The following is a 17,199-nucleotide window of genomic DNA, read 5'->3' on the forward strand; positions in this document are numbered from 1 at the left end:
AGAACCCTGCCCAGTCCCTCAGAGACAGGCCCGGACCACCCGGTGGCTTCTGCGCACTTCGGTGTTTTATTATTTCCAAATCTCAGGCGGGAAGAAGAGCACTGGCAAAATACAAAACGGACCTCACATGGCCTGGCTGACCCAGGCCCGGGACCCCATCCCGCCGCCCCCTGGAGAAAGTCCCTGGGGGCCGCTTGGCCGGCGCGGCCCGACAGCCGCCAGCACCCCCATGCGGCACTCCGGAGCGTCTCCCCACCACAGGGCCCAGTCCTCGTCCACCTGGTTTCTCAGCTACCGCGGCAGCGCCCTGGGCGGTCCTGCAGTCCTGGCTCCAGAGGCCCAGGTGGCGCCCTGTCTGCTGCGGGATGACCCAGCCGTTGGCTCAGAGGATCTGCTCCGTGCTGGAGGCGGACACGTCCAGGAGACGCCAGGCCGCGTAGGGGTTGAGCTCGTCCTGGTCTCGGCAGAGCGCCCACACGTACAGCATGCGCAGCACTTTGTCCTGTGGGCCGGGGCAGGCTCAGGGGCTGGGGCTCCGACCGGGGAGGGGTGCCCGGGGAGGGGTGCCTCAGACACTGCTCAAAACTCAGAAACACTGGACAGGTGGGCTGCACAGTCCTCCAACCTCCCTGCTAGGGTGCCCCCACTCCCACCGAGTCACCCAAGTCACAGAAGGCCCCCGGGTGTGGGGACGGAGCCTGCCCGCCGGCACTCACCGGGTCGCCCTCCACCACCTCGCCCTTCGGGTTCTTGATGACCATCACCAGCTGGGCCTGGAAGGTGATGATCAGCACCGGGCCCTGCTCCATCATCTTGCCCATGGCCAGCTGTGGAGAAAGTGGGCAGGAGGTGGGCCCTCCCTGCTGATGCCTGCAGGCCGAATGCACCTCCCATCCCTGTGGGCCTGGACCCTGCACCGTCAATCAGGACCAGCCCACTTCCCGTGGGGGGTTTCCAATGAGACCCTCGCTAGGGCCAAGCCCATGCCCTTCACTGGAAGACCGATTCTGCACTTGCTGAGTGTCTGTGCTGGCTTCAGACTCGGGGTTTCTCCGCGTGGAGGGAAGAGGGAGCAGGCTCTGACACCCCTGCAGTGCCCCATGGGGAGGGAACCTGGGGACAGGAGCAGAGTCCCCCACGGGGGCCCTTCCCACGCAGGTTCAGGGGTTTCACCAGCCATGGGAGCCCGAGGGCTGGGCAGCACCCCTCACCTGCCCAAGAACACAGGGCCTCCTTGTGAAGGGGTTCCACCCTGATAAACACATGGTAAACCAGAAATGCTTCCAGCCCGGCCTACTCGGGATGTCTCCAACAGCAAAACCATCTAGTGCTAACCTCCTGTAATCACTTTTGCACCATCACACTGGGGAAACCCAAGTCAAACCACCCAAAGCCAGGGACCGTCCAAATTCCAACTGCAGGACTACAGCCCCCTGGACCCTCCAGGTCATGCAATCTGAGCATGTGCAGGAGCTGAAACCCCTCCCACAGAGGGAACAGGGGCTCAGGCCAGCCGGTGTCCCCCATGCGGCTCACCCGGTCCCCGCACGGCGCACTTACATCGACGTTGTCGACATCCAGGATACGGGAGTGGAACTGGAAGCCCAGGGCCTTGGCCTGCTGGATGGGGTGGGCCAGCTGGCTGTAGGTCTGTAATGAGAGGAGAGGCTGACCTGCGTGTGGACACAGACGACCCCACACACGCCGCCCCAGGAGTGGCAGAGGCTGGGCCATGGACCCGCCCCCTTGCTGCCTGAACCCCACGCTCGACTCTGGTCAGGGAAGCAGCGCTGTCAGGACCACCAGGCGAGAGCCACCTGGGACTGGGACACCTGGAATGTCACCCAAGACCTCAACATGCCCCGTGTTCGCCTCACTCTCCATCCTGGGTGGGTTTGTCTCGGTGCCTCTGGGACAGCTCCCAGTGCCACCTGCCACCCCCAGGCACAGGACACAGCCCCCCAGACGGCAGCGGTCGTGGCCACCGTCACTGGAGGCTTCTGGCTTGGCAGGCAGCTACCAAGGGAGCCATTCCTCGCAAGAGCATCTACTTTTTATGGAAATGACTGATCGCTGCGGGTGGGAGGTGGGAGGCAGGGTGCCCATCCCGCTGCTTCGGTTTCTTAAAGATGACACTGTTTTTAAAAACCTCTCTGTGGGAGCCGCTGGGACTTCGGCTGCGTTTCCAGGGGCTCCAGGAGCTCCCTGGCCAAGAAAACCAGCCTCGGCTTCATGGTCCCAGCATTTAGAGAATTTAAAATTAAAAAAGGAAAGGAAAAAGAAAAAGAAAGAAAAAACAAAAACCCAAGCTCATAAATGCCTGTGGGATTAGTCACAGCGCAGGGGAGTGTTTAAAAAAGAACTCTGACAGCTTTTCCTCCGCTCGCGCCAAGTTGTTTGTGAGCTGGCTGCAGGATAGGATGAGCCAAAAAAGGGTCAAGATGGCTTCACACGAGGAAGCTGGAAAGAATAAAATTCACGCAGACGGGGGTCAGGGAGCCAGCTCAGTGAGGCGAGGCGGCCAAGCAGAGGGGCCCTGAGGGAGGGGGCACTGAGGGTGGCCCCAGGACCAGGAGCTTCCACTCCAGGAAGCAGCTAGGGCCTGGTCAGGACACGCTGCTCCTCCTGGGCGGGCGGACGTTTGGTTTTGCTCTGTGTTTCGGGCGCTTGAGTGAGAGCGAGGAACAGGTCCATCGGGCACTGCCATACCACTGTGGAGTAGGGACGTACCAGGCCCACAGGGTGCCCACAAATCACCACACATGAACAGGGCCCCCGAGTGCCAAGGCAAGCAGGGTGGCACAACCCCCGGGGGCCCCAGCCTCTGCCTTAGGCCATCCTGGCAGTGGGGCCCTGCCTTCCATCCCAACCACAGGCAGACCCGAGCCACAGAACCCCCACCCTCCTCAGTGGCTCAGGTCACCACTCCTGTGACTCCTTAGCCAAGATTATTTTGAGATGGATGGGGGCAGGGAAAGGCCCAGCGACACTGGCTGTTCTGCAAGGAGACCCTGGCAGCAGAAAGGCCCCCGCTGTCCCTCCAGGCCCGAGTGAGGAAGGGGTCATTCGCAGGGTTGAGGCAGAGGACCGGCCGCTGGCCCCCTGTGGGTCCTGATGGGTGACCCGGTGTCCAGCCAGGGGTCAGATGCCCTCCCCCAGCACAGGGGCCCTGGCTGCGGGCACCCAGTGGACCTGCTGCACACTGATAGTGAGGAGGCCTGGGGAAGGAAGCCCATACTCACAGCCTCATAGCACCAGTCTTTGAGAATGTCGAGTTCTCCAGAAATCATGGCCTGGAAGGGGAAAGGAGCAATCAGGGCCAGAGCCGAGGCGACCTCTGAGGCAGGGGGACCCCAGGAAGGTCTGTGCTGAGGGCTCCCAGCCTGGGGGCTGGAGTCTGGGGAAGGAGAGGGGGGAGTGCGGTGAGCCTGCCCCAGTTGGGGCAGAGTCCCTGCCTGGCTCTGGCCTTAGGAACACAGGTACTGGGAAGGCTGGGGGAGTGGGGGGCATAGGAGCCAGTACAGTGCAGAAGCAGAGGAAGCGGCCCACGTTCAGCTCTCTGACCTGCCGGACACGTGGGCCAGAGAGGTGAGGAGCTGCACCCTAGCTCACTGTGAACACGCACCCTCCACCTCGCTGGGGTGGAAGCTCTGGACACCTCCTGCCAGCGGGGGCAGCTGGAGCACAGGAACTGGGAGACAGGGCTGGAGCAGTGAGGCCGAGGGACATGCTGGGGAGCTGGGGAGAGCAGGGAGGAGCCAGATGCTCGCAGGGGAAACCGCGGCCAAGCTGGGGACTGACAGAAGCTGTCGGAGCTGCAGCTGCCAGTCTGGGAAGCACTCCCATCGTCACCTCTGAGCCCTGCCCAAGGGGCAGGAAGGACCTGGGAGCTGAGGAGGAAGAGGGGACCAGGGGGAGGGGGAGGGAGGACGAGACAGGGCAGAGGAACTTTCTGGAGTCTGAGCCCCAGCAGAGGCCTGGCCTGACGCGACTGGAGGCTGCCCAGGCTCCTGTCACATCCCGGGGCTACCAAGGCAGAGCTGCAGCAGGGAGAAGGGACTGCCCACGGAGCAGGGACTGGAGTGAGACACCTCCTCCCCGTGTGCGAACCAAGGTGGGGGCCGGAGGCCTGGGTTCCAGCTCTGCCGGCTTCTCCTCCGAGACAGACACCAGGCCCTGGCAGCTGCTCCCCACAGCCTCGCTGGAGCAGCTTCAGGCAAGGACACAGCGGGGTGGCACCAGGAGACGCAGGGCCCAGTTCCGGGGGGGGTGGGGAAGCAGAGATCTACTCCCTGGAGCACTTGCATGGTGGGCAAGGCCAGAGAGGTCAGCAGAGCCCCTCGGCTGGAGGTGCTGCTCAGGGAAGCCCCGACTGCCAGGAGTGGTCAGGCACGGCCCGAGGGGTGGCTACAGCCGGGCAGGAAGGAGCCCAGGAGCGACGCGCCTGCTCAGCAGACACCCCCGGTGGCCGAGCGTCCCTGGCCCTAGACGAGACCAGCAGGCGGCACTGCCCAGGCAGGGCCCTGCCGGCCACACACCCACCTCCAGGATGTTGGGGATGATGTCGTTCTCGCACTGCTGCAGGAACCGGTCCTTGTCGAAGGCCGGGTCCACCCTGAGGATCTCCGTGAGCACCTCCGACATCTCTGTCTTGGAGAACAGGCCTCCTGTGCGAGGGGAGCCCAGAGTGAGCCCAGGCCCGACACTCTCCCTGCTGCCAGCCAGGGCAGCCCGGGGCAGCCCACAACTCACCCAGCAGGTCGGTGACCTTGTCCGTCAGGGCCCGGGACGCCCGGATGAGGGCGTTGTCGCTCTCGTCGTACTTCATCTTCATCTCGAAGAACCCTGTGGGGGCAGGCAGGGGCTGGGGAGACACCAGGGCCATACAGACACCCCCCACTTCCACCCTGGACGGGGGTCAGGTCCCGAGGGAGGTGCACAGCTGGCTTCCCTGGTGTGCATGGGGATGCGGCCTGCCCACCCACCAGGCCAGGCGGCAGCAACTCACGGCTGTGGCCCTAGATGGACTGTGCAAACTGGGGTGCCACCCCCACTGGCTGCTGCTGACACTACACAGGAAACAGAGGCCCCCAGCAGTGCTCATGGGACAAGGGATGGGGGGCGGGGGGCAGGGGAGTGTGGCTGGCAGCTTGCCAGCACCAGGGAAGCCCAGTGCAGCCTCAGAACCAGTAACGAGGGCTTGAGTCGGCTGCGGCGGGCTCTGTGAGCACGACTGCTCTCACGATGGAGCCGGCGCCCCTGTCACACAGAGGAGTCACAGCTGCCCACAGGGGGCCCCAAGGACACACCTGGCCCTCTTGGGAGCTGTCCCATGCCCAGCCAGGGTACCACACTCACGGTTGAACACCACGTTGTTCTCCTTGAAGTCCTTCCACTGCTGGTACCACTTGGAGTCCTTGTGCAGCACGACCCCCAAGGCCTCCCTGAGAAGACGGTGCTGTTGAGCCCTGGGCCCTGCATCCCCCGCAGTTGTGTGGGACAAGCCCTGGGAAGGTGACCACCCTATCCCCATCTCCTCCCTTCCTCTCTTTCTCTCTTGGGATCCAGGAATCATGGGCGGGAAGCAGGCCTGAGCCGGGGAGGGAGAGGACCTACTCGTTGGGCTCAAACACCTTCTCCTCCTTGACCTTCTCTCCTGCGAACTCTGTCCTCTTCCTGAGGCGCTGGGGCCTGCGGTAGGGCCCGGTCTGCCCCAGCGCGCTCTCGTCGATCTCCTTCTTCACCGTCTCCACCCCCTGTGAGAGAAGCACGGGAGCTTGGTGCAGGGCCTGGCACAGCGAGCCCGCCACCCATCGCAGGGCCCAGGCCGGCTTACCTGTGACAAGGCTCTGAAGGCAGCCGTCTGGCCCAGCTTCTCCCCGCCCCTGGACACGGACTCGGCTGACTGCTTGGCCGTCTTAGCCGCCTCCTCCACGCCCTCCTTGATCTTCCTGCCCAAGTCACTCCTACTGACTTCGTCAAGACTCTACTGAGACAGAGATGGGGAGAGAGGCGCTCGCCCAGCACTCGCCAGGATTCCTGGGCGGCCCCCTCGGCCTCCCTGGGCTGCACCGGCTTAGTGCACCCGGCCCAGTGGTCTGTGCTCCGGGACACTGCCTACAATTTCTGGGACGTGGGACCCTAGGGTTCCGGGCTAGGCACTGGGTAAGAGCTCTCTGGAGGAACAGGTGTCCCCTGGGGAACGGGCTCGCCCGAGAGCAGCAGCCCAGGGTGAGGGCAGGGAGGGGGTGACTGCAGGGCCTCCAGCCTCAGAGCCCAGAACTTGCAAAGCCCCGCCCCCTTCTCCTGCCCTCAGAGAAACAAAGAAAGCCCAGCTCCTACTCCACCCTGGTGAATTTAGGCAGGAGGAAGAAACCATCATATCCCATCCTGAGATCAGAGGGCTGCTGCCCCCACCGCAGGCCCGCCCACCCACTGCACAGAGGCCCCTACTGGTGCCGGTGAGCTCCAGGCCGGGCCATTACCTCCTTCACGGTGCCCGTCAGCTGCCCCAGCTTCTTCTTGATCACCTCGCTGGTCCGCACAGTTTCCGACTCGATGCTTTTCTAAGGAAAACAAGGCAGCGTCTCTTGGCTCCAACACCACGGTGCGGTGCATCTGGCCACGTCTTCCCAGCAGCTCTGCTCTCGCCAGAGCCCTCCCACCCGACTTTATCCCCACCGCACCCACCGCAACCTCCACCTGCTCTGACCTCAAATGACCCCTTCCTCCTTCTATGGGGTCAAATCCACAAGGGGAGCCCCACCCAAGTGAGCAACTTAGTGGACACTTGAAGGAGAAAGGCCTTGTCCACGCCCAGTAGGGGCCAGTGGACGAGTGCCTGCCTCCATGAGGCTCAGCTGCTTATCACTAAGATGCGGATGCTGTCCTTCAATCGAATTCATGGAGAATGGAATTAAAAGATAAGTTCGGGGTCCGGTGCTGTGGCACAGTAGGTTAAAGCTCTGGCCTGCAGCACTGGTCTCCCAAATGGCACGGGTTCGAGTCCCGGCTGCTCCACTTCTTATCCAGCTCCCTGATAATGTGCCTAGGAAAGCAGCAGAGGATGGCCCAAATGTTTAGGTCCCTGGACCCATGTGGGAGATTCAGAAGAGGCTCCTGGCTTTGGCCTAGCCCAACCCATTCGTTGTGGCCATTTAGGGAGTGAACCAGTGGATGGAAGACCTTTCTCTCTGTCTCTACATCTCTATCTTTCAAATAAATAAAAAAAAAAAAAAGTTGATTCTGGAGCAAAAACCTTTGCAATCCCATGTGAATAAGGGATTTTTTAAAAAGTTCATTAAAGGGGCCAGCACTGTGGAGCAGCAGGTAAAGCCATGGCCTGCAGTACCAGCATCTCATACAGGCGCCAGTTTGAGTCCTGGCTGCTCCACTTCCGATCCAGCTCTCTGCTGTGGCCTGGGAAAGCAGTAGAAGATGGCCCAAGTCCTTGGGCCCCTATACTTGCATGGGAGACCCAGAAGCTCCTGGCTTGGGATGGGCCTAGCTCCAGCCATTGAGGCCATCTGGGGAGTGACCCAGCAGATGGAGGATCTCTCTGTCTCTGCCTCTCTGTAACTCTGCCTTTCAAATAGATAAAAAAAAAAAAAAAAAAAAAAAAAAAAAACTTAAAAAAAAGCTCATGAAAGTGTATAAAATGAGACCACTATCCATGATTTTGAGATTTTTTTTGTGTGTGAAAATAAACTTTTTCATAACTATTTACTTATTTGAGAGAGAGAGAGAGAGAGAGAGAGAGAGGTCTTCCATCCGCTAGTTCACTCCCCAAACGCCTACAACAGCAGCAGCTGGCCAGGCTGCAGCCAGGAACCAGGATCTCCGTCCTGGTCTCCTGTGTGGGTGGCAGGGAATCGAGTCCTTGAGCCACCACCTGCTGCCTCCCAGCTGCACTAGCAGGGAGCTGGATGGGAAGCTAGAACTCGAACCAGGCACTCCGATAAGGGATGTGGGCGTCCCAGGCAGGGACCTGCTTGGCCTGCTGCACCCAGCTCCGGCCCTAGAGGCCACTGCTGCATCCTACTTTCCCAGCAACGTGCTGAAGCTCCCACGCTTTCCTGCAGGGGCCTTCCCTGGGACACTCAGAGGGCGCTGGGCCCAGGGCGGGTCACGGCAGCCACTCAAGAGGAGACAGCGGTGGTAATTAATAACGACACTGGCACCGCAACCCAGTTTCTGTGACCACAGCCAGAAGCTCCCGGGAGTGGGATGTGGCAAGGCCAGAGTGCAGCGGGTCGGCTGAGGGCCCGAGGGACGCAAACGCTGAGCGGGAGACGCTGGTGCTGCGGCTGCGCTGCAGACCACTCACCGGGCTGCGCAGGAGGCTTCCTGGTCGCGTGGCCAGGCTGGAGGCCTGGGCTGGCCCTCACCGGCTGCCCCCTCCCTCCAACTGCCCTGGCCCCAGGAACAAGTGTGACAGCCAAGAGGCACGACGCGAAGGCACTCACATATTTCCTTCTGGCTTCCTGGAGCGCGTCTGACTCTTCCAGCTTCTTGGCCTCGTCTCGGAATTTTTTTATACTTTCTTTCATCTCTTTGTTTTTGGCGAGTTCTTGCTTGATATTATCTAGCAAGCCGGACAGAAAGCCTTTTCTGCTTCCGGAAGAATACGATTTGGACTGGGAAGAACGTGAAAGCAGACCGTGAGAGATGAGAAGAGCACACGGGGAATGCCTGCTTACCAGAGGGGCAAAGGGAGGTTTTAAATGCTGTTCCCTGTTGATATGGGTTTGACAATGAAGTTATCTCTTTTATTACAATGGGAGACACATTCAAGAAACACCAGGTGACCGACGGTGGGACAGTCAGCTCTGTTTGTGCAGGTTCTGCATCTGAGGAGGCAACCGATTGCAGACTGAATATAAAAAAAAAACCCACACATCTGCATGGAACACGTACAGCCTTTTCCCTTGTTACCCCCTGAACAATACAGTCTAACCACTGACACAGCCCTGACTTTGTGTGGGGCACCTAAGTCACCCAGACATGGCTCACAGGCCATTGTGGCCGTGTGGAGGTTCTCGGTAAACACTGCACCACTGGGCATGGGGACTTGAGCATCTGTGGATTCTGGCACCCACAGGGCATCCGGGAACCAATGCTCATGGATAGCAAGGGATGACTGCAAATCCAGACGATGGAGTATCACTCACTGCTAAGAAGAAATGAGCTTTTGGGATGGGCACTGGGCACAGCAGCACAGACACTGGCGGGGAGGCCTGTAACCCATGCTAGAGTGCCTGGGGTTCAGCCCTGGCCCTGCCCTCAATTCCAGCTTCCTGCTAACGTGCACCCTGCAAGGCCGCAGGGTGACAGCCCAAGGAACGTGGGTCCCTGCCACCCACATAGCAGACCTGGACGGAGCTCCCGGCTCCCAGCCTCAGCCTCAGCCTCTGGCCCTGCCCTTGTGGGCTTCTGGGAAGTAAGTCAGCAGATGGCAGCTGTCTGCCTGCCTCTCAAATAAACAAATAAATAAATGAGCTTCCAAACCATGAAAAGACTCAAAGGGACCTTAAATGCTGAGTGAAAGCCAACGTGACGATCCACATCCTGTGTGACCCCAACTATGAGACCTTCTGGAAAAACTAGTAGGACAGTAAAATATCAGGGGCTTCCAGGGGCTGGGGGAGGGAGCACAGGGGACTCTCAGGGCAGTGACATGCCCATGTGACACTGCAGCTGTGGACCCGTGTCCTCGGCGTATCCACACCCACAGCCTGTACCACACAGGGAACCTGAACCAGCAGCCCGTATTACAGCCTGGGAACTGTAACAATGTCGCTCTCAGGAGCCGGCCTGGAAACAGTGTCCGGACCCAAAGGCTCTGGACTTCCCGCCCAATCTCTTTGTAAGCCTAAAACTGCTACAAAAGAGAAAAGTCCTTTAAAAGCAAAGCAAAGCAAAACCAAACGCCAGAGGACAAGGGGCAGGTTGGGCTTGGTTTCCGCCTGGGACTCAAAAGCCAACACTCCAGGGGCCCTCGCCTAAAGGACTCCAGCTCCGGCTCCCTGGGGCTCGGGTCACTTCCTCACGGCCCCTCAGAGAGTACCCAGCGGGCATGCGAGTCACCAGGGGCCTCAGGACAGGCACAGAGCTCCCTGTCTCAGCCCCGCGGGGGAGGGGTCCAACCCACCTGGAGGCAGAGCCTGGGGAGGTTGGGAGTGCACTCAAGGCACAGCTCCAGACACAAGGGCCAAGGTCACACACACAAAGACAGGCAGGGGGTGGGGACAGAGAGGGCGGCTGCTCTACAGCACAAGGTCGGGGTGTTCCCAACACAAAGAAAGGACAGTCCCTGAGGTGACAGATGTGCCTGCTCTGATCTGATCACGATGCGCTGTACACGTCAGCAGTCACACTGCCCTCACACACGCATGCAGTTTCCATGTGCCAATTAAAAACACACACGGGGCCTGCACTGTGGCATGGCGGGTAAAGCTGCTGCCTGCAGTGCTGGCATCCCAAAAGGGTGCCTCCACTTCCGATCCAGCTCTCTGCTATGGCCTGGGAAAGCAGTGGAAGATGGCCCAAGTGCTTGGGCCCCTGCATCCATGTGGGAGACCTGGAAGAAGCTCCTGGCTCCTGGCTCTGGAAGGACACAGCTCCAGCCGTTGTGGTCATTTGGGGAGTGAACCAGTGGATGGAAGATTTCTCTCTCTCTCTGCCTCTGCTTCTCTGTAACTCTGCCTTTCAAATAAATATATAAATCTTAAAAAAAAAAAAAAAAAAAAAAAAACCAGACACACATGTGTACATTTTAAAGAGACACAGGTCTCAGAGGCAGACTGAGCGGGATTGAAGACCCTGCTTTGCTGTGTGTGTGGCTGGGAGCTGTGGGCTCAGAAAGGGTGGAGGAGATGAAAAGAGCCAACACTAAGAGAGGGGAAGTGGCCGTGAGTACCCGAGTTCCCCACCAGCGCGCTGGGTGTGGCCACTTTGCCGGCTGCCGGGGCAACTGCCTCGCTGGCACCCATCAAGCCACGGTGGAGGCAGCAGCGAGCCCACCCAGAGACCGCCCTGCTCGTCCTCTCTCCAGGAGTAGCCCAGGCCTCAGGTCACCAGGGAACAGACCTCCGCTACACAGGGGATGGGACAACCACGGGAGCCACAGGGCCTGTCCCACGCCCATGACAGCACCAGGAGGTAACAGCTGCCTGCCTGGAGACAGCTGAGCCAAGGCCTGGGGTGTGGGCGGGGAAGGAAAGGGGGCCACCTCTGTGTACACAGGCAGACTTGGGGACAGGCAGGGGCCTGCGGGCAGAAGCCACAGGAGACAGAATCTGACTTCACACAGGCGCTCTTCTAGCCAGTTGTTAGCACTGGCCCCAGGCACCACTCTGAGGAAGAGTCCTGTCTCGAGCAGCATTAAGCGAGGGGCTTGTCAGGCCCTTCCAGGCACCAAGGCAGATCACATACACTGGGGTCCACACTCTGAAAATTCAGGTGCCATGGGCAACCCCTGAGGCTCTGCCCCTCCCCCCGCCTACAAAGTCCCACAAAGACTTTGCAGCCCACCCTCCTCGCGCCCATCTTGCCTGCCCGGGACCCGAGTTACTCACCAGGGGCGGCACTCTGCCTGGCGGGCACATCTGATAGGCTGAGCCGTGGGGGAAGCTATGGCCAGAAAGGAACTGGACTCCACTGCCGAGGCACCGCTAGTTAGGGGAGGAAGAGAGAAAGGTCCGTTCAGGCGGGGGATGACTGGCAAGTGGGCAGGCCGCCGTGTGCTGGGCCCTCTGTGGTCATCCCGAAGCCAGTGGAAGCTGGTGGAGAGAGCAAACGCCGCCTCTGTACCTCTGGGGCAGGGGGTGGGGGTCCCAGGAAAGGCCACCCCAAGGGGCAAGGCTGAATGTACAATTCAATCCCTTGGTCTCAAAGTTTGCTCTCCCAAGCCTCTAAAGACTGGAGACCTGGACTTCCAGTGGGTAATTTACTGCCCAGGGACAACCCTGGAGTAAATCTGCCATGTCCAGGTCAGGACTTAGGCGCAAGCAAAGCACCCTAGGGGTCTAGGGGTCACTCTGAGCAGTGACCCACTTAACTGCACGGGAAAAGCACTTCCAGCCCCTGGAGGTCTCGTTCAATTCTGCACCCTAGAATGGAGCCTGGGGCAGCACACTCCTATTTCCACAAGCCGGGAGCTTGCTCTCCCTGTTCCCTGTCTCCCGGCTCTGGGAACCCTAAGCAACACCCCAAACTACCTCCCATAGTCACTGCAGGGTCACTCTTGGGAGCTCAAGGAACTTGTTCTACTGCTCCGTACACCCACATCCACTGATCGCAGAACAGGTGACCTCAGAGGCCATCTGCACCAGGAGTGGGTGTTGTGGCGAAGCGGGTTAAGCTGCTTCCGTTGGAAGTCCAGATCTCCAGTCTTTGGCGGCTTGAAAGAGTGCACTTTTTTTTTTTTTTTTGGACAGGCAGAGTGGACAGTAAGAGACAGAGAGAAAGGTCTTCCTTTTCCATTGGTTTACCCCTCAATGGCCGCCGCGGTCGGCATGCTGCAGCCCGCGCACAGCGCCGATCCGAAGCCAGGCGCTTCTCCTGGTCTCCCATGGGGTGCAGGGCCCAAGCACTTGGGCCATCCTCCACTGCACTCCCGGGCAACAGTAGAGAGCTGGACTGGAAGAGGAGCAACCGGGACAGAATACGGCGCCCCGACCGGGACTACAACCCGGGGTGCCGGCGCCGCAGGTGGAGGATTAGCCTGTTGAGCCGCGGTGCCGACAGAGAGTGCACTTTGAGAGCAAGGGATTGAACTGGGGTGCCTGCATTCCACATCAGAGTGCTGGTTTCAGTCCCAGCTGCTCCACTTCCAATCCAGCTTCCTGCTGATGCACACCCTGGGAGGCAGCAGGGGGTGGCTCAAGTACTGGGGCCCCTGCCCCCTACAGTGGGAGACCTGGATGGAATTCTAGGCTCCTGGTTTCAGCCTGGTCAGGGGCTTTGGGGAATGAACCAGCAGAAAGAAGATCTCTCTCTCTCTCTCTCTGTGTCATTCTGCCTTTTAAGGTGAAAATAGACATTAAAAGTAAAACAGCTGTCTACCTGGGAGAGAAGTCTCCCAGCAGGATACTGGTTCTCCCCCAGTGAAACCCAACACGCGTAAATCCAGCTTCCGAACCCTGGCTCAAAGTCAAGCAGCCAGGAAATTCAGTACTCAGACACCTTATTTCTCCTCACATTCACCTTCCTATGAGCCAGACAGCGCTGGGCTTTGGCAGAGCCCGGCATTCAATCGCGAGCTGGGACTCTGACAGGTTTCTGCCTTCCCTTCGCTACTTTTGCTCCACCGGGCAACGCTGACCCGGTCACCATTCACTCCGCGGTGCACGTGGGAGCCCAGTTCCGGGCATCGACGACCCCTGCCCGAGAGCGCTCGGTCCCCGCCCCCAGGTCTGGCTACGTGCTCTCAGCCACGGCCTTGGCAGACCCAATGACCCAACACCAAGCCTCCTGCAAAGCTCACGGAAGGGCCAAAGGGGCCAATGGCCTGAGGAGAAGCGGGCCCTGGAGGTCGTGGGCCTGGAGTCCCCTAAACCCACCCGCCAGGCCCGCACGTCCGCTCACCCGCGGACAGCGGCACCAGCCACTCCGCAGCGCCGCCGCCGCCATGTTGGAAGATCCCGTGTGACCTTCTAGCGTCGCGGCCCGAATGCGTCATTCGCCGCTTCTGCCTGGCTTAGCGCGGGCCTGGGAAAAGTCTACCTAGGGGGCGTGGTTTCGGGGAGGGAGAGGCCTCTGATTGGGCAGAAATAACCAGAGCGAAAGAAGTTCGTAATGTGGGCGCGACTTCAGGGGCGGGGAATTCCTAGAGAGCTTGGCTCTCTGATAGGCCGGAGTTTTGAAACAGCGGGGCCTCTGATTGGGTGTATCCCCTGGAGGGGGCGGGCGCTCCTGTACTACTCAGGTCTGCGGTTGGGTGAGACAACGAAGGGGCGGAGCCCGAGGACGCGGATTTCAGTCTGCTGCGGTGGTTCCCCTACAGATTGTGCGGCGTTCAGGTGGCCTCGGAGGCGGGCACGTGGATTCGGCTCATGACAAAGGCGACTTCAGCTGGATTCTGGCTGACTGTCCGGTGGGCCAGCCCCAAAGTGGTGGGCTCTGCCTCTCCTTGGCCGTGACTGACAGATCGGCGCGTGAGCTGCTCCGAGAGCCAGCGCGGAGGAGGAGCCCACGCTCGCGCCCCCCACACCCACCGAGCAAGATGCCCTGCGGACCCGCAGTCCGGGCGTCTTGGCGCAGGCTCGCGGTTTCGCGGGCTGGGAGCGTGGCCGCGGGCTTCGCTCGGGGCTCCTTGCCGGGGCGGGGGCGTGTCAGGCGCGCCTCTCCAGGAGGCGAAGGTGCAGTGGCCAGAGGGGACCCCCTGCAGGAGCCTGGGCGGGAGCGAGGCCGCGGAGGAGTCCGGTGGGAGTTCCGTCCGGCGGGGCACGGCCAGAACTGTACCCACTGTTCTTCGTATTTTTGCAAGACGGAGGTCCTTGGTGAGGCCAGCAAGAGGAGTTTTTGGGGTTAGGTGTTGGGCCTAGCGGTTAAGACGTCCACATCTCCTATCGGGGTGCCTGGGTTCAATTGCTGGCTCTGCGCCAGCTCCCTGAATTCAGACCCTGGGAGGCAGCAGGTGATGGTTCGAGTACTTGGGCCCCTGCCACCCACGTGGGAGACCTGGATGGAATTCCTGGCTCCCAGCTTTGGCCTGGCTGTTAAGGGCACTTGGGGAGGGAATCAGCAAATAGGAGCTCTGTCTGCCTCTCAAATAAATAAAAATGTTTTTAAAAGAAAGGCTTTAGGTGAATAGTGGGATGGAAGCTTGATTCTTTTTGCAGGGGTGTACTGGAGCGAGCCCGTGCTGACTCATCAGAGCCAACTGGTAAACCGCCAAGCATTTGCGGCCAGTTGTGAAGCACAGCCAAGACTTAGCAATGAACTGTTTAAACTTATGATCAGATGGGTTTTATTAAAACAAAGATAATACATACTCGAAATTCATCATTTCCTAATCAATTTACAATATGTTATTACCTGTGCTCTTGAGGTTATTTTTAAAGTTTTCTAATTTGAAAGGCAGAGCGCCAGAGAGATCTTTCATCCACTGGTTCATTCCCCAGATGCTATGCCAAAGTCCAACCAGGCTGAAGCCAGGAGCCTGGAACTCCATCCGGGTCTCCCCTGTGGGTGGCAGGGCCCCAAGCACTTGAGCCATCACCTCTTGCCTCCCAGGGTGCGCATCAGCAGGGAGCTGGGATCCTCCAATACAGGACATGAGCACCCCACAGTGCATCCTGACCACGATGCCAAATGCGTGCCCCCCAACCCCCACTGCACTGGGTTTTCATGTCTCTTGCAGTCTCCTTTAATCTAGCAAAGTCACTCAATTTTTTTTTATGACCCTGAAGGCCTGTTGTCTGTAAAACTGTAAATGTGACTAATTGGCTCATCACAATGAGGTTCCAGTTTTGTCCTCACTGCATCCCAATGGGAGGTCCTTAAGGTAAGCTTGGTCCACTGCTGGGGATGCTGAGTTAGGGGTTAGGTTAGAGTGTGTTTCCTTGCCAAACTGCTGTGGGGGAGGAGCCGGTAGAGAAGGGGAGGGAGAGGGGTCAAGGGAGCCCAGGGAGCAGCGCACCCAGGAGGGATGTGTCTTGCTCTAGGAGGGATCAGGGAGAGGAGAGGCCAGTGGGCAGGAAATCTGCTCTTAGCACAGGAGGACATGGATGAGAGCATCCATCATCTGGGCACTGCCGCAGCCTGGGAGGGGCAGGTGGGGAGAGGACCCCCGCCCCTGCCCCCGCATTCACTGTCTGGTTCCTGCAGTGGGAAGTGGCAGGTAAAGGGATGCTCTTCTGGGTGCCCAGGCAATCATTTCCAGGTTTCCACCTGTCTCACCAAGTGTAGGTCCCTGTCATGTCCAGTGCTTCGCCCCAGGGGCTCAATGAATGTCTGTACAATGAATGAAAGCAGGTGCATCAGGAGACCTTATTTATAGCATAATTGTCCAGGGGATGGTGGGGCTCACCCATACCAACCCCAACTGACATCTGGGACCTCTGGCCCAGAACCAGGCTGTGTGCCCCATGTCACCTCCACCTGCCAGCGGTCTTAGGTGGTTAGCAGGTCATTCTGCTATTTCTGCCCAACACACAGGCCGTCTACAGGAGAGGTCGCATTTGAAAGCAGCCCTGCAGACCCCTGAGCCTGGGCTTCCGGCCTCCAGGACCGCAGGAGGAAGTCTCCACCAGGCCTGGGGCACTGGGGCACCGCCTTACTCTGCCTCTTCCCTCTGGCTCACTGTTCCCGCCCCCTCAACTTCTGTTGCTTGCAGGCCTCAGCCATCTGTCTGGCTTCCTTCCCACTTCTGCTCCTTCCACCAGGCTGACTCCTCCGTCTCTGGCTCTGCTTCCTGGGGGATAATAATAGAGGCTGGCACGGGCCAGGGGCAATGTGCCTGGATCTCGGAAGCTGGATTTTACTTGACGCCAACCTGACAAACCTTTCAGGTGGGTACCACCAGTACAGGATAAAATCTGGCCTAGTGATTAAGATACCAGTCATGACGCCCACATCTGACGGTGGGGTGCCTGGGTTTCATTGCTGGCTTCAGCTCCTGATTGTACTCCCTGCTAATGCAGACCCTGGGACGCAACAGGCGATGGCTTGAGGACTGGGTCCCTGCCACCCACATGGGAGACCCGGATGGAGCTCCAGGCTCTGGCCTGGACTGGTCCTGGCCGATGTGGGCACTGGGCAGTGAACCAGCAGATGGGAGATTTCTCCCCTCCTCCTACATCCCAGCTTCCCTAAGCTCCCCAGCACTGGGAGGCTTGCTTTTCCTCTTAGCTCCACACACTCTGGGATCCGCCCAGTTTCTGCTGCTGCCTCACAAGGACCTCACTCACCAGATCTGAGAAAAGGAGGTGTCTGTGCCTGTCCTACCAAGCTGGCTCCCCTTGCCAGCATCCCATTCCTGCGCCCAATCTGCCTCTAGGAAGGCCCCCTGGAGCCTGGGCCCCTCTGAGCTGTGACCACTCTGGATCGGGGCCCTCCCTCCATCTCCACGTACCCCTAGGGTCTTGCATCTGGAGAGACCCAGTCTTGACAAGATGCGGCCCCTGGAACAGAGATGAGCCTGCAAGACTGACACTCCCTGGCCCATGGCGGGACCAAGGACAACCTGAGAAGGAC

At 59.6% G+C, this 17,199-nt stretch overlaps 1 protein-coding gene across 1 annotated transcript; it reads right to left on the reverse strand.

Moving 5' to 3' along the window:
* Positions 1-43: 43 nt before the first annotated feature.
* Positions 44-13,738, reverse strand: TIMM44 (translocase of inner mitochondrial membrane 44). Its single transcript, XM_002722003.5, has 13 exons — positions 13,588-13,738; positions 11,577-11,672; positions 8,466-8,636; positions 6,486-6,566; positions 5,837-5,986; positions 5,617-5,756; positions 5,359-5,444; positions 4,753-4,845; positions 4,543-4,667; positions 3,243-3,293; positions 1,561-1,650; positions 717-827; positions 44-502 (listed from the first exon to the last, which is right to left on the reverse strand). Exons 1-13 carry the CDS (start codon positions 13,630-13,632, stop codon positions 383-385), a joined length of 1,359 nt encoding a protein of 452 aa, XP_002722049.1. The 5' UTR covers positions 13,633-13,738; the 3' UTR covers positions 44-382.
* Positions 13,739-17,199: the final 3,461 nt, after the last annotated feature.

The sequence above is a fragment of the Oryctolagus cuniculus genome (assembly GCF_964237555.1).
Source record: "Oryctolagus cuniculus chromosome 16 unlocalized genomic scaffold, mOryCun1.1 SUPER_16_unloc_1, whole genome shotgun sequence".
Taxonomy (NCBI): Eukaryota; Metazoa; Chordata; class Mammalia; order Lagomorpha; family Leporidae; genus Oryctolagus; species Oryctolagus cuniculus.

Coding starts and splice junctions, on each gene's coding strand:
- TIMM44 (XM_002722003.5), bottom strand. CDS start 13,632: ATGGCGGCGGCGGCGCTGCGGAGTGGCTGGTGCCGCTGTCCGCGG. Junction 6,567..8,465: donor AGGAAGCCAGAAGGAAATAT/GTGAGTGCCTTC, acceptor TGTTTTCCTTAG/AAAAGCATCGAGTCGGAAAC. Junction 5,987..6,485: donor TGACGGGCACCGTGAAGGAG/GTAATGGCCCGG, acceptor CTGTCTCAGTAG/AGTCTTGACGAAGTCAGTAG.